The sequence below is a fragment of the Paralichthys olivaceus genome, chromosome 15 (genome assembly GCF_024713975.1).
Source record: "Paralichthys olivaceus isolate ysfri-2021 chromosome 15, ASM2471397v2, whole genome shotgun sequence".
Taxonomy (NCBI): Eukaryota; Metazoa; Chordata; class Actinopteri; order Pleuronectiformes; family Paralichthyidae; genus Paralichthys; species Paralichthys olivaceus.
The window spans coordinates 13,674,895-13,695,322 of record NC_091107.1 but is presented as its reverse complement, the minus strand read 5'-3'; the positions used below and the strand labels follow the sequence as shown (position 1 = coordinate 13,695,322).

The following is a 20,428-nucleotide window of genomic DNA, read 5'->3' as shown; positions in this document are numbered from 1 at the left end:
GCTTTGGTGAGGCCTAATGTGTAGCATACCTGCGAGAGCCTTGATTCGTGAGCGCTCAAAGAGGCGTGCTGAACTGTTCTCATTATCCCAGTCTGTCTCTGCTGCCAGATCCCAGCGGTTGTTGATGTCATTATACTGCTGCTGGATCTCCAAGCTGTCAAAGTCTGTCGGTGAGATGGTGCTCATGGTGTCTGAGCTGGAGGAAAACACATTCAACCTACAATTCAAAAGAGACAGAAAAACGTCCAAAATCAGTGAAAACACACACAAGGAGACAGTGCTTAATACCGAGATTCAAAAGACTGAGCCTTGAACTGTTTAAGAAACGATATTTGAAAGGTTCAGTTTAAAAACCAAGAATCTATTTCTATTTCATCAGGGACATGAGGAGGCACAGTAACATACATCACCCACACCCTCCACACAGCTCTCAGCTTCACTTTTATATTCTCAAATGACAGTCATATGCAAATAGTAGCTTGGACAGCACAACTGCCAGAGTGTGTAATAAGATAAAAACTTTGAGATAAGTTCAGCAACTGCTATAAAGTCATTAGGTTAGCCAACCGGTAATTGAATATAACTGCTCCTCTAAGCCGGGGCAGCTCCAGTAATTTCATTGTGGCGTCAGTGTCAATGGCAGAAACAACCTCAATCTACACTGATTAGATCTTGACTTGCACACGTAGAAGGTACACCCCAACCACACACACACACGCACGCACGCACGCACGCACGCACGCACGCAAGCAAAACTGAAACACACATATAGCAGTACAAACAAAAAAGCTAGCAAAACCTCCTTCAGCATTACATCTGGGTGGTTCTGACTAAAAATGATTAAACTATGTATACTAGTACACACACACACACACACACACACACACACACACACACACACACACACACACACACATATATATATAACGCTTGGGTGGGAATGAAAAGTGGATGAAAAGTGAACAAAACTGTTGTGTCTTGCTGTTGCTATGTCTAAAACAAAGAGCTTTTCAAGTGACTGTGCATGTTGCACAGCTGTGATAAGCCAGTTTCAATTTGCAGAGCTTAGGTCTCTGTCTATATTTCTCACTTTAGATTATCCTCTGAATTTTTTTGTAGCTTGCATCGATTGGGTGCAGTCAGTTTTGTGATGCACCCTTCTCATAATCAATGGTGTAGGTTGCGTGGATGCTTTTCCCCTGCTCTAACTGAGAACTACTCATCGAAAAAACAAAATCCACTTCCATGGGCCCTCGGCAGTACACCCACAAAGGTCCAGTCAATCTTATGAATGTGTTCATTTTTAGCTCACAGAGATATTTGACAGTCAACTCAAAATGTTATTTGAAAATTGCTATAGTGCAGCAGTTTCCTGCAGTGTGAGGTTTGATTTCAAGGATGCATTGACTTGGCATGACATGATGAGTCCAAGAATGGTTCCAAGCTGACACTTCAGAGACAGCTTTATATTTAACAAGATAAAGCTCTGTCATTAGCTGCTGTCATGTTTTTCAATCACACTGCAAGTAAAACAGCAGAGAATGATATTGTAGCCTCATTAATTTGCATTGTGCTGTTTAGCTGGCCTTCTAAATCTACTCAAGTGCATCACTTCTTTTGTTCCTTAGATTCTCTTCCCTTCATCGTCTCACTGGAGTAAAATGTAATCTAACATAGACTTAACTGAACTCATCGTGCCAGGCATGATGGGAGGAGTTGATATGGCAGTGCAGTTTCTTTGTATCAAATGAATGTATTGAACCTTGAATGAAAGCACATGGTTAGCAGTCCTCTGTGGAGCTTGGCTTAGAAATACCTCTTAACACATCACCATGACCTTATTACCAACATCTTTGTGCACAGTAACACAGCCACAGCTGCTAGACACAACAAAAGATAAAGTAACAGGTATTAGCAAATTGTCTACTCAACCTTGTCTATTAATCTGTCCAATGCTCTTAAACAAATGGCCCCAGCTAGTTAATGGGTCTCTGGAGAGGGGTTTATCTTGATGTACTGTAGATCCCCCTTTGGGTGTCAGTGCATAATACTTAGCCTGTCTGGTCATATGCGCTTGCCATACTTTTCTGTCTTTTAAACAATGGAGTGAAATTATTAACAGATGAAGCCCTTTGACTGATAGAACATATTTGACTTGGGATTTTTTGCAAATCTTTTGACTTTTTTTACTTACATATTAGTATCTGAATGTATGTAAAATGTATTTCAATGCTGCCGCCAGCTTAACATCATTTATATGTGGGAAGTTAAGGGTCCATCCGTGTTTCCAAGCTATTAAGGCATTAGCCCTGTAGATGAGAGTTATGTTTGGTGTGTGAAAGGTCAAAAACATAGGGGGTCTTGTGAGTCATGTGGCTTCAAATAGTTCAGCAGCACTCAAAGGATTTAAAATCAACTTTTAGTCATTTGTGTATTCTGCAAACTAATTCTGTGTATTATAGATTAATGATGTTTGTTTCAATGATAAAAATAATGGAAATGAAATAAATGTATTAGAGTGATACATTACCCCATCTTCTGTAATAGCTGGTATCACAGCTTGTTTGTGATTGTAAGATACCAATATTAATACTATTAATATTTGATTAAATGTGAGAAGGCATAGATGTAAAATCCTCAATCCACCTGGAAATCTCAAATGTAATTTCCCAACACTAGCTATTCTGTCTTAAGCTGTAAGAGGAGAAAGTTAAATCACAGTAATTATCTGCATCTGGACAGCATGGGGGCAAATTAATGTGTGACTGAGTCATACTATCACTGCAGGCTGTATTGTGTTGTTTGTCTTTTCGAATATTTTAAACATTTATCTTTGCAAATGTGCAGATATAACATCATTTGCAGTATAGACACAGATTCCATGATCCCAACACTGAAGTATACCTTACCATTGTTAAGCCAAGTCAAACAAGTTACACATTCCACCTATAAAAATAATTTGACAAAATCTTCACAAATCCTATTAGTGGCAGATTAAGAAGTGGCTGGCAATAGAAACTAAATGCAGGGATTAGAGAACAACGCCTCCACACTGCCTCCCGACCTGTCACCTCTCTACTCACTGGCAACCCAGGACTTGGCTAGTACCTCAAACACATAGTGTAGGTAGTCAGTATGTTTATTGAGTCCCTTGTTTCCACATTGGATATTCTCTAAAAATACACTGATCACTCAGTCAGTCCACAAACAACAACTTTTACATGCTCTGAAAAATAATAATAATATCATCACATTATGTGGACAATTAATGAATAAAACACACAGAGGCTGATAGTGATGGTGGCGCAGTGCTGCTGACAATGAGATAAGTGGGACGATTCCTACACAACCTAAATAACCAAAACATCATGGCAATGAGGCAAGAGCCACAAACAACGATCGAGGACAGACCAGACAGCTATGAAGTGCATGACCATATATCTGTGGAAGTGGACCAGGGCAGGGGTTGGATGGGGGACGGAGCAGTGAGGTCACAAGAGTCTGGCAGTGGCAAATGGAGGCCAATCCTCCCGTTGTTGTGGATAGGAAAAGGCTCAGCTCAGGGTCTGCACTAATCGCTCCTCAATGGATCAGACAAACAATCCCCTGACCTACTATGATACAACATACTGTACTCATCCTCCACATACATACACAACAGTGTGGCATGAAACTGCACATGAAAGCTGAGCTGACCTATTAAACCTCCCCCACCACCAACCAACCCACACACACCACACACACCACACACACCACACACACCACATACACCACACACACCACACACACCACACACACCACATACACCACACACACCACACACACCACACACACCACATACACAGAGCTTTTAAAAGCCACACATACAAATGCACCCACTCATGATGTAACCATATAGTGTATTTGCATTCAGCACACAAAATGGGTCGGTTGCACACTTACAATAGAACAAGCCTTTGTGAAACCCAATTGCCCCCCCCCAGTCTAGAAAGAAACCACATCAGAGATAGAAAAGAACCAAAAAATAATACTTTGCTGTGTAATGTTAAAAAGAAAGGGCCTCTCAAGTCTTTTTTCATAAACAAATCTTCTAGGGACATCAGATGTTTGCCCCAGAGCTACTGCAATTTATCTTCCAACTATACTGATCATAAAAAGAAGACACAGACAGGCAGTCCGACAAACAGATGTGACACAAAACGCATGCATAAAGGAGGTTCTATGAAAGGAAATCCCCTCAAGGCCTAATCCACAGACACACATTAATGAAATGAAAGATTCCTAATCTGTCACATATCCTTCATATTCCTTGTGCTAATAACACATCATTGAAATAACCGGGGTAACTATAGTGCAACTGAAGTTGAAACAGACTCAATGACAGAATGTCTTCAATATAAATATTTTCAATCTGGGTGGTAAGGCTTGGCCTTCATGGAGAATAAACCTTTCAAACATGACAGCACTAGCTTTCTCTAAATTCAAAATATGAATCATAAGTTGGATTTTTCTGTGCTTCTTAAAAAAGAGTAGAGTTAAATTGGGACATAGACGAATGCCTCGAGGCTGAACCCCAGCTTCTGACCAGACACATCAGGCTATTCCTCACAGTAGAGTGACACCAGCTAAGAAAGCAGGACATTGCCAGCAGCATTATAGGCAAAGCCATCACCTCTTTCTGTCTCACTCTCCCTCCTCCCTTCCCAGACCTGCTTCCCTTCACCCAGCTGGCCAGTTTGTCAATGCACCCGTTAATCAGGGAGAGAGGAAAAGAGAAATAGAGCCCACAATCAGTCCCCTGCAGGGAATTAGGCCCGAGCACATTAGCCATCCACACAGCCACCATGCACCAGGGGAATAGACAAGACACACATACACAAACAGCCACTCCCAGTGATGCCAAACAAAGGAGCTATTACCCTTGCCTTACAATTACCACAAAAGCCATAGAATGATACTGGTATTTAAAATACACTTAATTATTACATTTTAAATATTTTTGTGAAAATGAATTATTATGGCAGTAAAGAAGCCAAATTTACTATGAAATTATATGATTATATGAATTCAAGCTGAGGTGGCACCTCTGTGCCCCATAATCAGCCTGCCTGTGATGGCTGGATGAGCCTGGAGGGTGCGGTGGCAGATCCCAAAATGCAGTGCACAAAGCCTGCCCCGCCAAGCTGGCCCCATACAATGGAGGAGTCAGCAGAGAGTCGAGTCCAGCCGTTCGAGCCTTCCTGTTTGCAGAAATGAAGCAGCCAGAGGCACACACGTATCAGAGGCCCCTCCACAGGCTGCTGATCCTGACCTGAATGCCCAGCTGAATGGGCAGCAGAGGTCCTTTGTTGACCTGTAGCATCACATTCATCAAAAACTCAAGCAGCCAGAATGCCGTACACACGCAGACATGCTCCTTTGGTTGAAAGCACCAGCTCTGAGCACAACAGAGTGGTACATAACAATTTTATTTTATTATTAAGATTTTGTTAGATTTTAATCATTACTGATTGTAAGTTAATATAGGTTACAGTCTTTAACACAACTATATAGTTTTTAACTGTCAATAAATCATATTTATACTACATCATAGTTACACCATGTTTCAAATCAATCAATAAATACAATATCTTTGGTGATTTCACTGTTAAATTTCAAGATTTCATTCATATCCGGATAATTTAGAAAATTTTGATAAAAACCTTTTGCATTGACAAATGTATCAGTGTAGAAATGATAAAAACAAAACCTCATGACATCTTACTGAGGTTCTGCTGTGTTCTTTAGCTACGGCTGGACAATGAAGAAGTGCAAACAATATCTGTCCTATATCTCATACCCGGAAGCATATTATTTGAATTTAAATGAGACAACACTATCTGACACCGTCTTTTTAAATGATTCTTCAGTGAAGCAACTTAGTGGGGGAAACAAGATGCTTACTTCAGTCAATGAGAGGTATGAGCAAACAATAATAAGGAGCTAAATGAGTTTCACTGTTGGATTTTCAAAACATTTTAAAAGAATAAACCACAAAAATCCAAATCATCCAAATAATATGCATCTCACAAGTTTTATGCTTTATAGTGAAGCGGCCCTGATATATCTTCATTATCTTTTCACACTCAGGCAATTATGGTCATTTTAAGAATTACCCTATGAATAAAAAGCTTAGCTTGTGCTCTGAAATAAATTTGGCTGGAAATCGCAGTAGCAGCATCAATCTACGATGCTGACAGAAATCCAAATTAAATACATCAGTGTATTAAATTTAGAGCAGGCAAATCCACTGTGGATTGGTTCTTGGCATTTTCAAACACACAAGACCAAGTGCAGGGACTGGGCCTTTTGGCATGTCTATAGGTCTGCTCCTGTGTGTTAGGGCTCTAATCTTGCACCCGGTGCAAAACAGTGCCAAGAACAACACAAGTGTTTTTGCCAGACTAATGCAGTTATGCTAGCACCAACAGAACCACACCTGGAAAACCAGCTGCATCATAACACCATCTGTTATAAGACACCTTGAAAAACAGCAGTTCGAGTAATTAAGAGCATGCTGTAAATATAACTTTAATAGTATTAAGTGCTGTAAACACAAAAATTTGAAAGAGTTGTGAAAAACTAGGCATGTTTTCCAGATGGTTGTGTGGAGGCTGCTGTCAAATGACCCCGTCATGCCCGTATTCTTTCTCCCAGTTTACTTTTCTGGTGTAATCAAAAATAGAGGAGATAAGTTAATTGGCCTCTCCCTAAACCGCTGAGCATTTAGCTGAGTTTGTGATTCCAACTTTGACTCTAACACATTGCACATCAGTTATCATTGTGTCACCAGTTGTAAAGCTTACAAGCCACAAGGTTCTGGATTTATCGTTAATGTGATCAAACTCAAACTTGACATGGGCAGTTTTTCCAGTTTTCCCAAAGGAAAGCTGGACACATTTGTTACAAAGCCCAGAAAACTGCATGCTTTGTTTTTCATAAGTCACGTTTTGTGGAGATAAATTAGCTGTATAATTTGTGCTGATTAACATTTTACAATTATGAAATTGAAGTTGGTATTTATCAATGAGTAAAATGCTCAAATGTATCTCGAGTTTATCAACTTGTCATGAGCAAAGTTATGAGTCTTATCAAACCTAATTTAATGGATCCAACTTGTCAATAATACTTCATAACCTCCATGGTTTGTAAGATTTTAGAAGATCTAATTTTAAATACTAAATATTATATAAATAAATTCAACTACCAAGACAACACAGTTATCTTTATGCATTTTTTTCCCCCCCAAAAGTTTTGGATCCAACAACAGTTAAACGACTCACACAAACAGGGTGGAGGAAGGATAATTGCCAAACGCCTCTCTTATACGTCATGGCAGCAGATTAAGAAAGAAACATTTTGACCCAGAGTCAACATCAGTGTCACTTTCTAGCCTTCACAACACAGGACACACGTGCCAAAAACCTTCCAGGGTATGTGAATAGATTGGCTGAACAAAAGCACAATACCACCCCATACTGAACCCTCTCATGCACTTTGAGATGTTGGAGAACAAAGACCTAAAACACAAAATGTTATATGAAGAACTGCACATCAGGAAGCAGCACAAATTACAAATGACACGCACTGGGTTAGTGATATTGTTCACTGCAGCACAATGAATGTGTGAATAGCAGGAACTGAAAAAAGCTTTTTTTGAGAGGGATTTTGAGAATCAGCACTATGGGGGGCCCACATTCACAGTGCCATTCTATTGTTGAATGCTGTTCATCTAGACAGCAATCCAGCCAGCCAACAGTTATCTCTCTTTTATCTATCATCACAACCCGTCTGTCTCGCCGTCAAAAAAGCGCCACAGTTTTTGCAACAGGGCAAGAATCAGGCAACAAACTTACTATACAAAGCAAAGTCAAAGGATGCTGTTGATGTATTTTATCCATTTTTTTTGGTATGTGATAATCAATACAGAATTAACTGCTATGAACATCACAAAGAATCACAATAACTACCCAAGTACCCAAATACATTTGAAATAACAATTAGTGTTGTTTTCATTGTAACGTCCACGTTTAGTGTTCGGTCATATCACAGCAGGCCTCTGCAGCTAGATTTCAGCCACAGCTCCAGAGGGATGTTGTTAATTATTAAATATACTGCATGTGGCCCCCTTTAACCTTACACTGAATGCAGCCTGCAGACAATGCTCCATGGGCACCATTTCACCCAGGTGAGCAGTAAGGGAGAGTCAGCATGTCGCCCTCTGCTGGTACCAAATCAAACTTACTGCAACTGAAGTGTGACTTTTTAAATGCAGCTCATTTGCAGACTATTTACTTGATTCTTGCAAAAAGAAAATATTTTCCATGATATATCCATGTTTACTTGGACAATGGTTCCTCGAAGGAGACCTTGGTTGGTTGCTCCTTTGTTTATATAGTGCATATTGAGTGCACTCTGCACAAAGTTCTGCTTGGTTTAGAGGTAGTGGAAGCAGCGAGAACCAAATATCAACTATCAGACCTCTAACAAGAGGCAGTGGAACATTTAGAAGGGAGGGGCACCAAAACAATTAGTTCACCTCTTAGCAGTAATACCTTTGTCCGTCGGTGCTAAACAAAAAACAACAATTTGCTGCGGATTATCCAATGCGAAATTAAGCCTGTCCCCATCATTGTGCCAGACGGTCAAAGGCAAACTCCAAGTAGGAAATTAAAAAGATTTAGGATGGAAGTCGTTAACAGGAATTATTAAGAATGTTAAAGGGATAGTTCACCAAAAAATGAAAATTCTCTCATTATCTACTCACCACTATGCCGATGGAGGAGTGGATGAAGTGTTTGAGTCCACAACACCCTTTTGAAGTTACAGGGGTAAACAGCATTGCAGCCAAATCCAATACAATTGAAGTAAATGGTGACAGATTCTTCAAACGTAAAAACCACAGAAAAAAAAAAAAAACCTCAAACTTCACCCACCCCTCCATCGGCATAGTGGTGGGTAGATAATGAGTGAATTTTCATTTTTGGGTGAACTACCCCTTTAAGAAACAAATGATGGAAAGCAATAGACATGGATACAAATTAAATAATTGTAGTTTATGTTAGAGTTTAATATTGTGTTAATTGCCTATTTAGTGCTCTTCTTAAATTAGACATTAATCTGAACTACAACTCTGAAGTTCAATTAAATACATTTTCAGGTCACAAAGCAGAGGATGTCAAAGTAAAGGACAAGGCATTTTAAGTTTAACAAAACAAACACCTGACCGCCCTCTGGATGACTGTGATTTATTGCGTTAAGCTTGCAATCAATAAGCACTGGATATAAAGTCAGCCGAAAACCAGAAGTGTGTTTTATTGAAAGACACTGAAAAGAGGACTGTTTTCCCGATAGAGACATCTATATCTCTAAGTGTCCTTTAAACAACACATATATCCTGTAAACACTCCTGGTCTAGAAAAAGCACTTTGTAGATTTAAGTGAAAAGACATGTTGGTCAATGGTTTGTATTTAGGCAGCTATCCTTCCTCTTAACTGCTGTAGTGTCTCATCCATTCAGCTCTCTCTGTCTTTTTTCTGCTTTCAGAAAATCATCAAATAATATTCATCCATGGTGAAATATTCCCTCGACATCAATTTACTAAAACTGTTCTTCATCAGCTTATTTCAGTAATATGTGCACCCATGTGTTTTTGTATATTCTACCATTTTCCTTTGTGGGGTGATGTCTGAGGGCCATGCAACCTGATTTCCACACGTGGTGGCCAGCAAATGTCAGCTCCGATTATCTGCTCAATTAGAGGTTTGGTCTTAAAAATGCTTAATGGGCATGTAAACAAGTAATTGTGCCTGGGATCCCTCCTCAACAACACTTGTACCTGATGCATCCTCCTGTTATGACTCACAGTCTACAGGCCAGGCACGCACAGTACATCTCAGTCCTATATCATAACATCACCACACAGCCCACAATGTCGAGAGGAGAGGACAAATCAGCAGCTTTTACAAGATGCCGGCATTATTCTACTCCACATCTCGGGATGTTAGTATGAAAAACCCGGTTAGGCAGTTTGATAGCAGAGGTGTGAGAGGCAGGAGATCCACAGGCTGGATTTGTACCGAACACGCAGATGAAAATGTGGCTGCGTTTGACACCGATTCAAACAAAGGCAAGAAGACAGAGACAGATAGAGAGGAGGTCCCCCGATAACCAGCACTGAGGAGCCGCAGGCAGATGCAGCTCCACCGGGCTGCTAGCTCCCACCAGGAATGAATGAACGAGTGGTTTCTATTAAATCTCTGTCAGAGTTTAAAACAAAATGTGGGGGTTATGTGTGGGCTGGGGAAGCTAATAGCAGGGGGATGCTAGCAGGAGTCACCTGAATATCACTCACACACACACTCACACACACACTCCCCCTCCTTTCATTAGCTTTGTTATTAGTGGTTAGCCTGCTGGTGATGCCAGTGAATGAATAAATACAGATTTTCAAGAAAACACGCTCACCTCTTGTTTTGTCTTCTGGAAGAAAAACCCCTGTCGATGTTGTTTCTACCGCGGTGTAAAAAAAAAACCTCCCTCTGCTATCGAAGCCTGCGACCGAAGCTAATTTCGAATTTTAACGGTGTAAAAAAAAAAATCCCAGGTGACGCTGATAACGTTTCTCCGTTAAATCCGCATCCTCCGTGGAAGGAAAATGACGAGTCCCTCCGTCGCTGCTGCTGCTGCTAGCACCGGTGCAGAGCGTTACGAAACCGTCACCAGTCTTTTGCTCTATCTATCTATCTGGCGTTCACACAACCGGGAGGAAGAGGCGACACGACGAGTCCGTGTTCAGGAGGCAGGTGAGAGGCGGATATCCGCAGCAGCAGCAGCAGCGGCAGGAGCAGCTTCTTCCCCGCGCCGCCGAGCATCCGAAGGGCCGAACCGTACCTCGCTCACTCCCGCTCCCCGAGCTCCCGTTCAACAGGGAGAAGAAAGAAGAACTGGTGGAGGTGGTGGTTAGGGGTGTGTGTCTGCATGTGCGTGTGCATGTGTGTGTGCGTGCGTGCGTGTGTGTGTGTGGTAGGTGGTTGGGTGGGTGGGTGCAGCTGACCCCTCACAGTCACATGGGAAACACTGTGCTCGTTTCTCACTATATTCTTAAAAACAAGCGAGGGAGGAAGATGCTCTCTCTCTCTCTCTCTCTCTCTGTGTGTGTGTGTGTGTGTGTGTGTGTGTGTGTGTGTGTCTATGTGTGTGTGTGTGTGCGCGCGGTGCTAAAGCATCCAAGAAAACAGAGGGACTTTTTTGGTATTTAAAAACAGCTCCTGTCAAAACCCACCTCTGTCTTCGCACGCTACAAATAGCAATGATGAAAAACTACAGAATTCATTTGAATGTATTGAAATGAGAGCCACCATCACATTTCTGGAGGGGGACAGTGGTGGATCTAGGTGTTTCCTAAATCAGGGGGGCCATAATTCACACAGAGGGGTCGGTTGTAACATCCACGCGTGGTTCCTGATTCAGTAAGGTGCACACTAACCTCATTCTGTGATTACTATTTCTGCTATTGCATCATACGCTGCGGTGGCAGAGAGAGCACAACTGACTGCAAATCGAGAAAACAACTTCATCGATTTGTGGAGACATGCTCTGCGAAATGTCACAACACATGCAAATCCAGAAACGAGACGCAAATTGCAAAAACAGTAGAGGAAATGTTTCCAGGTGACCCGAAAAAATGATGAGCCTGGCTGTATAGCTCAATGTTTTGTGAAGTTCCATCACCGATGACAAGTAGCAGACTTCAATAACTTCACAATAAAAGAAATATTAACAAATCGTCACATTTAGTTAGTAAGTGACAATTGTTTTTTAGTGTCAGGACGGTAGGTGGCCAATCAGATTTCAGCTGAGGCCATTGCCCCCCCTGGATCCACCCCTGCCAGAGGGGTCCCATAAACACAAATACAAAATTAACAAACATGCCGCCAACAGCATTACATACAGCTCACTCACCCTCTCCCACCCACGGCCCGAGACCTCAGCCACTGTAACCAAAAAATCCTATAAATTAAAAGCACATATTTGTTTTGAGAGCAGAAAAATAAAGATGACCTGAAGTAGAAGAGAAAATGGATCCCAAAAAGAGGAGTACTCTACTTAGAGGGAACTTGCTTTGCTATTTGAATGAGCTACTGTGCATCTAATTTCTTTGGAAAAATGTGGACAAAGAAACAGGGATATTGCAGTGGCCTGAGTGGATATGAGGACCAACATCAAACCCCCAAAAAGGAAGAATAATTTGATTGGTGATGCATCACCCTCATTCACAGAAGACTTAAACATCTCACTGATCCTCAAAGCTTCACTCTCTTTTTTAAGGGAATCAATAAAGAATTCATGAACAACAAGTCCCTAGTGGCTTTGTATATTCATGCATACTGTATATCCTACTATATACATGATACTGTGAGATATTCACTGAAGCATCTCACCTTACTGTCACTTTCTATTGTGTCAAAATTTGAATCCATCCATAAATTGTAGCTCCTTTGACGGTCTGTGACTTTAGACCACATATAGGCTGTAGAGCGTACACACATGGAGAATACACAATCCCAGCTGGGGTTTGAACACATAACCTGCTGTGAGGCAACAGTGCCAACCACTGCACCACCATCCTGAGACGACTGTTAAGAAAACAACGAATAAAAACATATTCCCTCAGATCCAGATGTCTACATTTCAGGATTTGCTCCGTCCCTTCCAGTGTTTTCTCTCTGAGGATCTGCTCTTGCACTAAATTATTCCTGAGATATGGTGCAGCACCTGGCGAGTGTGGGACACCGAGCAAGTCATCAAGATCTGGGTTATTCATAAAGCCCTGGAAGATCCTCGTGCAGAGCTTCTGGACGAGGATAAGTGTTTCCCCCCTGTGTCTTTTTTTGTTACACGGTGGGTTGTAATGTGAGCAGTGATTTGACGATTAGAGTTAGAGAAGATCTGGACCCCGGAGAGAGAATTATTTGGGGTGTCCTGAAGAACGACACTGGCGAAGGTACCCACACTCCATCACCTAAATTATTTTTGTGTTCTCTGCAGGGTGTGTATCTGTGAGTATGGGTGTAGCTGAACCAACAAAGTAGTAGTGGTGAGGGCTTTATGGGATGATGGGTCTCTTAGGGAGGGCTAAGCAGTTTGGAAAATAGCATGCTACTCATTATAAGCAGTTAGTGGTAATGAAAAACCACTGTGTTGTTAGCGTGGTTCCGGTGTTTTCTTGCTGTAAATGTATTATTGTAATTGAAGATTCCGAAGAAGACGGGGTCTTCTGAACTGCAGCTATATCATTGGTTTGCAGGGAATTTCATGATATTTCTGATTGTTCAAAATATTTTATTGACTTCTTCACCTCAGTCATCAGACTTAGTTGACTTGGGTTGATGGATGTTTGAGGTGAGGGGAGGCTTTAACGCTGTCAGTCAAAGTTATGGGAAAAGTGGGTGTTGTCACTTTTTATGTAATTAAAATTGCCAGGGGTTTTAGTGGAAGGACATAAAATCGTTGTTCGGTATCCGTTTTGACAGAAACACTGTATTTTGGATTTGATATTTTTAGGATTTTAAACTGTATATCAGCCATGTTCATTACAAAAAATGTATTGTCTCACTGTCACTGCTGAGGTGGCATCAACCAAGGCACTTAATCTTCAACTGTTCCAATGATGCTGATTAGTGGCTGCTAAATTAGACTGTGGTTGCACTGGGCCTGCCCTGGTTGTAAATGTTTTTAACTGTATGACTCTGACCTAAAAAGGGACAAGCCTTGCTGCTATCTGAACAAAAAAAAATTACATTTTGACCTTCACCAAGGAGGTTATGCTTTCACCTGTGCCGTGTGTTTGTTGGCTGGTTGTTGGTTTATTTGTTTGTAGGATTATGCAAAAAATCACAGATCAGAGTTCCACAAACTTAGTTGGGAGATGTATTTATAGATAGATTAAGGGGTGGATTCACGCCCACCATTTGTTTGTTTGTAAGCAAGATTACACAAAAACAAGTGATCAGATTTCCACGAAACTTGGGGGAAGGATGTGGTCTGGGTCGGGGAAGTACCTGTTCAGTTTTGGTGCAGATCAAGGTTTTTTTTTTAACATTGCGAGAAGGTGTTTTTCACATTTCCACTGTTTTCCCAGGGAATAACTCAAGAATCTTGATGAAAAAAATCAGGCACATTTAGGCAACTAATATCTATGAGTTGGATTGGATTTAAGGGGACTGTTGGTGGAGGTATACACTATACTGTGTGCCACTTTAGTTAACTAATTATTTTATTGATTATTTAACAACTTATCAAATTAATGTTAGTCATAAGAGTGATATACAAATGTATTCTCCACCTTGCAATGCTTTGCAGCTGTTTGGCTTGATATAATCTCAAATTGTAAAACCTCAACTTCAGGTGGATTTACATTTTACTTCCCAGAGGGTTAATGAAACACATCAGGTTCTCTGTCCAGATCCTAGACAGTAAAATCAAAGCCTCTGGGCTTCAAAAATCACTCATCTGAGCCGTGTGCTTGTGTGTCAGCATTGACAGCACACTAACCCCCCCACCCACATACACACGCAACCTGTTTACTCCCCGGCCCCAGTCCCCACCCCAGCTCACAGGCCCACACCCCAGCACAGAGCTCATCCACAATCCACCATGACAAAGGGAAAGAGCTGAGTGCAGGATATAAGTCTGCCGCTGGCTGCCAGAGTGTGTCCAGCACAGTGCTTTCTGCAGATTGCAGCAGTTTGAGATAAACCCCCCTCTGTCTGCTCACTATAGACGGGACATCGACAGGGTGGGGTCACCATCAGGGCCTGCAGTGGGCCAGGGTGGAGTCGGGGGGCCTTGTGTTTAGTAAAATCGTTGTTACTGTAGCTTCACAGCCGGGTGGACATGATCTCCGTGTTTTTTTTTTCTTACCTCAGGATAATGTGTGTGACTGATATTCTCAAACTTAAAGCTGTATCATATGACTCCAGTTGGTGGTCATTGAGGGTGGTCTGTGTGGAGGGGACATACAGAGGCTGAATGAAGCATAGTGAGGGTTTACTCCAGATACTGTAAGCAGGTCTCTGTGGCCTGGAGCAGCACAGTAAACATATCCAGGTGCTAATGTGTATAGCACCGTGATACTGAATGAATAACCTGTCAAAAATATGAGTTAAAAGCTTGTCAGGCATATTCATAAAGTAATCAGAAGCATAGACTATACTGCATTTACTCATCCAGCTTTCACAGTTGCAACCCCACAGTCAAAGTTTACTGTGGGAGTTCACTTCAGATTTCAAAGAGCATAATTCATTCTTACATGCTACTTTTATTTAAGCTGATCCGCCCTAAATGCCTGCACCACTGGGTTTGTTTCCTTATTAGCATCTCTGACACACTGAGAATGGTTCTTCCAAATTTGGCCAGACATGGAAACCTCTCTGCGTTCAAACATTTCACTTCTCATTTGTCTCAAAGGAAAGTGCCTGTTTATCTGTTGATGAATCTTAAAACGTGTAAAACAAAAATGTATTTATGTTTATAAATTAGAGACGTGTTAATGTCTCTTCTTGTTGTCTCTTTCTTGGGTGAAAGCCAGACACCGTGCAATGTGTGTGTTTTAATTTTTCACTTTTTCAATAATTTCCCAATAATTCCAGGATCTCAACAAAAAAAAGTGTTTCCTCTGCGTGAAATTTGGTGCAGCTTGATTGAATTTCGAGGGAATGTTGGACCTTGGCAGAGGTACGGTTGTAAAACTCAACCACTGCAATTACATGGATATTGATGACTGAACTGAAGTGAAGTGACTGTCAGAGGGCCCTAAAGCTGCTGTGATGTTTCTAACTATAAACTCCAGTCAATCTTTATGAGACCGCTCTGTAGCAGTCATAAAACAGCAGATTATCTGGGTGTGTGTTTGCCAAGTCACAGATGTGAAATATGGAAGTCATTAAAAAGCATTATCATTATCTTGTTGTGTCATGTTTGATTCCCATCTTCCAAAGCTTCATTTGACAAAGACAGAAGAAAGTTTGGTAGCTGCAGGCTGCAGCCATCAGGGCCCAGCAGGTTATACTCCGGTCAGTGTGGCCTATTAACAGGTATTTATATCCCCCTATCACTTTTTTGAGTCATCTCCCAAGGACAACTGGTCTATTTCTGTCATGGTTCTTGCTCATTCTCTATCTCTCCTGTCCCTTTGCTTATCTCACTTCCTCCCTAAACTAGTTGCTGGAGGTCACCCTGCTGTTCCAGTTTAAAATTATACAATAATTCGACAGAATGAAACCAGGACGGTGAGGAGCTGTGGTGCCACTATGGTGCAACGTTACTCATTGGGCTCACAGGATGAGGACCGCGTATAGATCTGGGTTTCCTCAGAGGGAGTCTGACAGATAGCTTAGAGAGTTATGACACTCATTAGTTGGCCTGCAAATCAGCAGAAGAGCTGTTCCACACGCAGTTAACATTGTTAAATCACATGATAAGTCTTTGCTCTCATTCATGGGTTGCCTGGGAGGATTTGCAGGTGGAAAATAATCAGTGTTTAAAATAAAACACAACAGGATTGGCAGCCAGTCTAGAACAGAGCATCTCTGGTACATGACGCAGAGGAGTGAAAGTTGATATAACATGTCACTGGCACCTAATAATTGACACAAATAAATGTTTTTTTTAATTGTAATGTTTTTATTAATACTGAAACTCATTAGATTAAGGTGAGTTTTCCTCTTTGTAAAGTTAGAGTAGAATGAGCACTTCTGTTAGAACACAGACAGCATAGTGTAACTGAAGGATTAGTGCTTAATTACTTGATGATGCATGTACTATACTATACCACACTATATGTGTGTGTAAGTGACTGGGAATAATTAAATCAGTGATCTTGTGTAAAAGTTACTGTTTCGTCCATCATGTCCTGCAGTGTAGTTCAATGTGTAAAAAAGCATTTATTTATCATTCATGGACATAAAACACCTATTAAATATCTTCTTATCTCAGGGATTATGTCATACATAGAAATATACTCTCTTCCACGAGAGATGACTTCACCGTGCTGCACACATGATGAAGGTGAAGACCCAGTTAGAGGAACAGAAACATGTTCAGAAGTGGCTGCACCAGTACCAGCAGCTCCCTCAAGTGGAAGCTCACGAGACTTTGCCCTATTTTCAGAAAATATCAAATTCCTTTTTGGCTGAAATGTGAATGTTGGAAAGATTGAAGAGAACTATTGATTTTATTCGTACGTCTGATAGAACAAAAACAAGCTATAAAAGTCAACGATCCTCTGATTGATGGCTTTAATATTTTTCGGTTTCATTAACTGATAAACTGTGGGACAGATTGTGCTACATACCACAGCTTCAGACATTTCTACTGCCTCCATATGACATTTTTTGAAGAGGTGGGGCATGGGGAAAAAACATTCAACTTTGGTTTGGATCCAGAGAGTTCATTTTTCAACCTTTTCAATGATTCCCCAGAAAATAATTCATGAATCTTAATGGAAAACATCAGGCATATTTAGGAGACTAATGTCTATGAGTGTGTGAAATTTGGTGCAGCTAGATTGAATTTAAGGGGAATGTTTGGCCTTAGCGGAGATAAGTCCTCTACTGAGTGCCATCCTAATTTGTTGCTACTAAACCAGTGTTAATCTTAATTGTGTTACTCTGTGTGGAACTGGAATAAGAATAGGGATGAATGATGACATCTGTAGCTTTGTAGCTACAAGATTTGCACAGACCAGTGAATTCTTAAAGTAAAGTCAAATTTAATATTAAAATATATTTGGACAAAATCAAACATCAGCGCCCAAGTTAAATTCAGAACTGACTGACTGGGGTAGATTTGTATGAAGTCAGGTTTCTTTTTCCTTAAAGTGATGCCAATAAAAAAACTATTTGACAAACTGAGGGAGAGTTATTTACTAAGGTTTTTACAAATACATTTCTTATTAAGAATCAGAGACACAATAAGAATCAAATCACAATAGAGCAAACAAGTCATCATCAGTTAGACCCTCCACAGACAGATACTCTTGCTGTGGGGAAACACATTAACCTGGATGATATCATGTTCCGTATGAAAATAATTGTATGCACATCATGTCATATATGTGTCACCATCTGGACACTGACTGTACAGTGTTCACAGATGAACTGGATGGTGTGGGCCTTTCTGTGACGTCCTCTGACACAGACAGGATGATATGTTGAGTCTCAGCTGGAATCACTGGCATTAGCATCGTCATTTTAGTGAATTACACTACATCATGGTGGTGACTCTGGATTTTGCTGAAAACTCCACTGGCTTGTGTTGACCAGACTACTGACAGGAGCTGTAGCAACATGAAGAGGCCACAAGATGGTGGTGTTCTATAGGTGGGTCGTGTCATCTGTAGTTTTGGTGAAACAACCCCCACTAGAGGTAGTGCTTTTATTTTGTAAAATAAACCCACCCCTCACTCCTCCACAGTCTCAGTGCCCTCAGACTCCACTGAGATCAGCAGTTACCCTTTAATTCCTCTGTCAGCAGTGGTGAACCTGCACTGAATCAGCAAGCAGGCAGACACTTGCACTAACTCACTTTACACGATCACCGTGAGCTTACATAGAAAGAAAGAAAGCATGTTTAACTACCTTTTCTTCTTCTTCTATTACAGATGTGTACATTGCAGTAATGAGAAAAAATAAACTAGCACATCACTCTATAGAGTCCTACCAAATCTAGATTTTTATTTGTTTCTGCACCAAATTGCTCGCACCCAAAATGATCATCTTTTTTTTTTCACCACGATCCATGAATTGGGAGAAACCAATAAATACGTTTTAAAAAAACTTTCTTGCTATGTTGAAGTAAGTGAAATAAAATCCTGGATTCAACCCTGAACAGGATCTGGACTCTTCCTTGGGTCATACTCCATCCTCCATATAATGTCATGGAAATTGGTTGAGTATTCTTCTCCATAATCCACGACAACAAAGTGAAAACATGTTTTTAAAATGTTTTACAACTTTATTAAAATCAAAAACTGATATCTCTTTTTAAAAAAGTATTCAGACCCTCAAGTCACTACTTTGTAAAAGAGTCTTTGGCAGCAAAGTGACTTCCATTTATCCGCTGCACCATGAAGGCCTCTATGATGGAGAGCTGCCGGGAGCAGCGTGGCTCTGCCGGCAGGTTGTCTCGTCTCTGCAGAGGTTCTGTCACCGTCACAGTATCAGTGAACAAAACACAATGCTCCAAAACACAAGAACAACAAAGACATGACTGGTTGCCATCATCTTTTTTTAAATTCAATTCTTCTCATCTGAACAGCGTCTTTGGTTTTCTAAATACTTTGATGCAGCATTTATGTCAATGATTGTCAAACTTTCTTGGATTTCTGGAATAAGCAAATATTCCCACTACATTTATTGCTAAGTGCATGACCTTTCCTTCTAGCTTAACAAACACGTTAGTGTACATGTCAAATTATACAAACACTTCAGCCTTCTCACATCAACAACATCAACAAATAACAACAACAAGGGGTAGGGCAGGGACCATTCTTATATAAACAGACAAAATGTACAATAACACAAAATCAAAAGTGTGTGGTTAGAAGAGTTTAGAATTGAACATTTTGTGGACTTATGGGAATGTAAAGGGAAAAATCATCATATCATTTAAAACGTATAGAAATATGAAATGGGCTGCAGCAGAAAACCTGGTAGAAAAATATTTCCTTATTAAAACAAGAAAGGGCTTGACATCAGCATTTCAAAGTAAGAGAGAAAAAAAAAATCACAAAAATGCACAATTTATACTTAACAAAACATTTTAAAAAACAATAATTACAAACAATAAAACAAACATATTACTTGTCTGAATTTCTTTAAATGTGAAATGGGGGTGGGGGTGGGGGTGGGGGGGGGGGGGGGGGGGGGGGGGTTGAAAACTGATTTGACAATGATATGTTATGTTCTATCATATGAGCCCTTCCTACAATCAGGCTCTGGACGAGAGCATGTTTTTTAAGGTTCACTGCGCACACTACACACAGTCCAATGTCTGTTCTGAGAGACGGAGGTGCATGTGTGGGGTAATTGCATGTGTTGCAAACTTCCGACAGGCGTAAACACAGGGACACGCAGAGGTTACCGAGTCCTGCGACGAAGGCATATGTTCGGCCTGCGTGTGGCCACGAAGCCGAATTTGCAGAAGCACTTGTATGAGCCGGTGGTGTTCACACAGCGAGCGTTCTTACAGGGACTGACACGAGCCCTTGGTTCCGCACACTCATCAATGTCTGAAAAAAAAGATGAACACGAGCACTTATCAGGTTGTGTAAGACAGGAAATCAAACATTGTTCAATAGTGATAAATACAAGGTTGATACATAAA

General features: G+C 40.9%; 2 protein-coding genes across 8 annotated transcripts in view; both read right to left on the bottom strand.

Moving 5' to 3' along the window:
- Window positions 1–10,648, bottom strand: part of sptbn2 (spectrin, beta, non-erythrocytic 2) — a 45,491-nt gene extending 34,843 nt beyond the window's left edge. For all 4 annotated transcript variants that reach the window (XM_020085699.2, XM_069510211.1, XM_069510212.1 and 1 more), the window contains exons 1-2: window positions 10,508–10,648; window positions 30–217 (exon numbers count right to left, since the gene is read on the bottom strand). In XM_020085699.2, coding sequence (XP_019941258.1) covers window positions 30–186 — 157 coding nt within the window. In that variant the 5' untranslated portion in view covers window positions 187–217; window positions 10,508–10,648. The remainder of the gene's footprint in view (window positions 1–29; window positions 218–10,507) is intronic.
- Window positions 10,649–19,034: 8,386 nt separating this feature from the next.
- Window positions 19,035–20,428, bottom strand: part of ltbp3 (latent transforming growth factor beta binding protein 3) — a 35,427-nt gene continuing 34,033 nt past the window's right edge. For all 4 annotated transcript variants that reach the window (XM_069509997.1, XM_069510000.1, XM_069509998.1 and 1 more), the window contains one exon: window positions 19,035–20,333. In XM_069509997.1, the coding sequence (XP_069366098.1) occupies window positions 20,182–20,333 (152 nt within the window). In that variant the 3' untranslated portion in view covers window positions 19,035–20,181. The remainder of the gene's footprint in view (window positions 20,334–20,428) is intronic.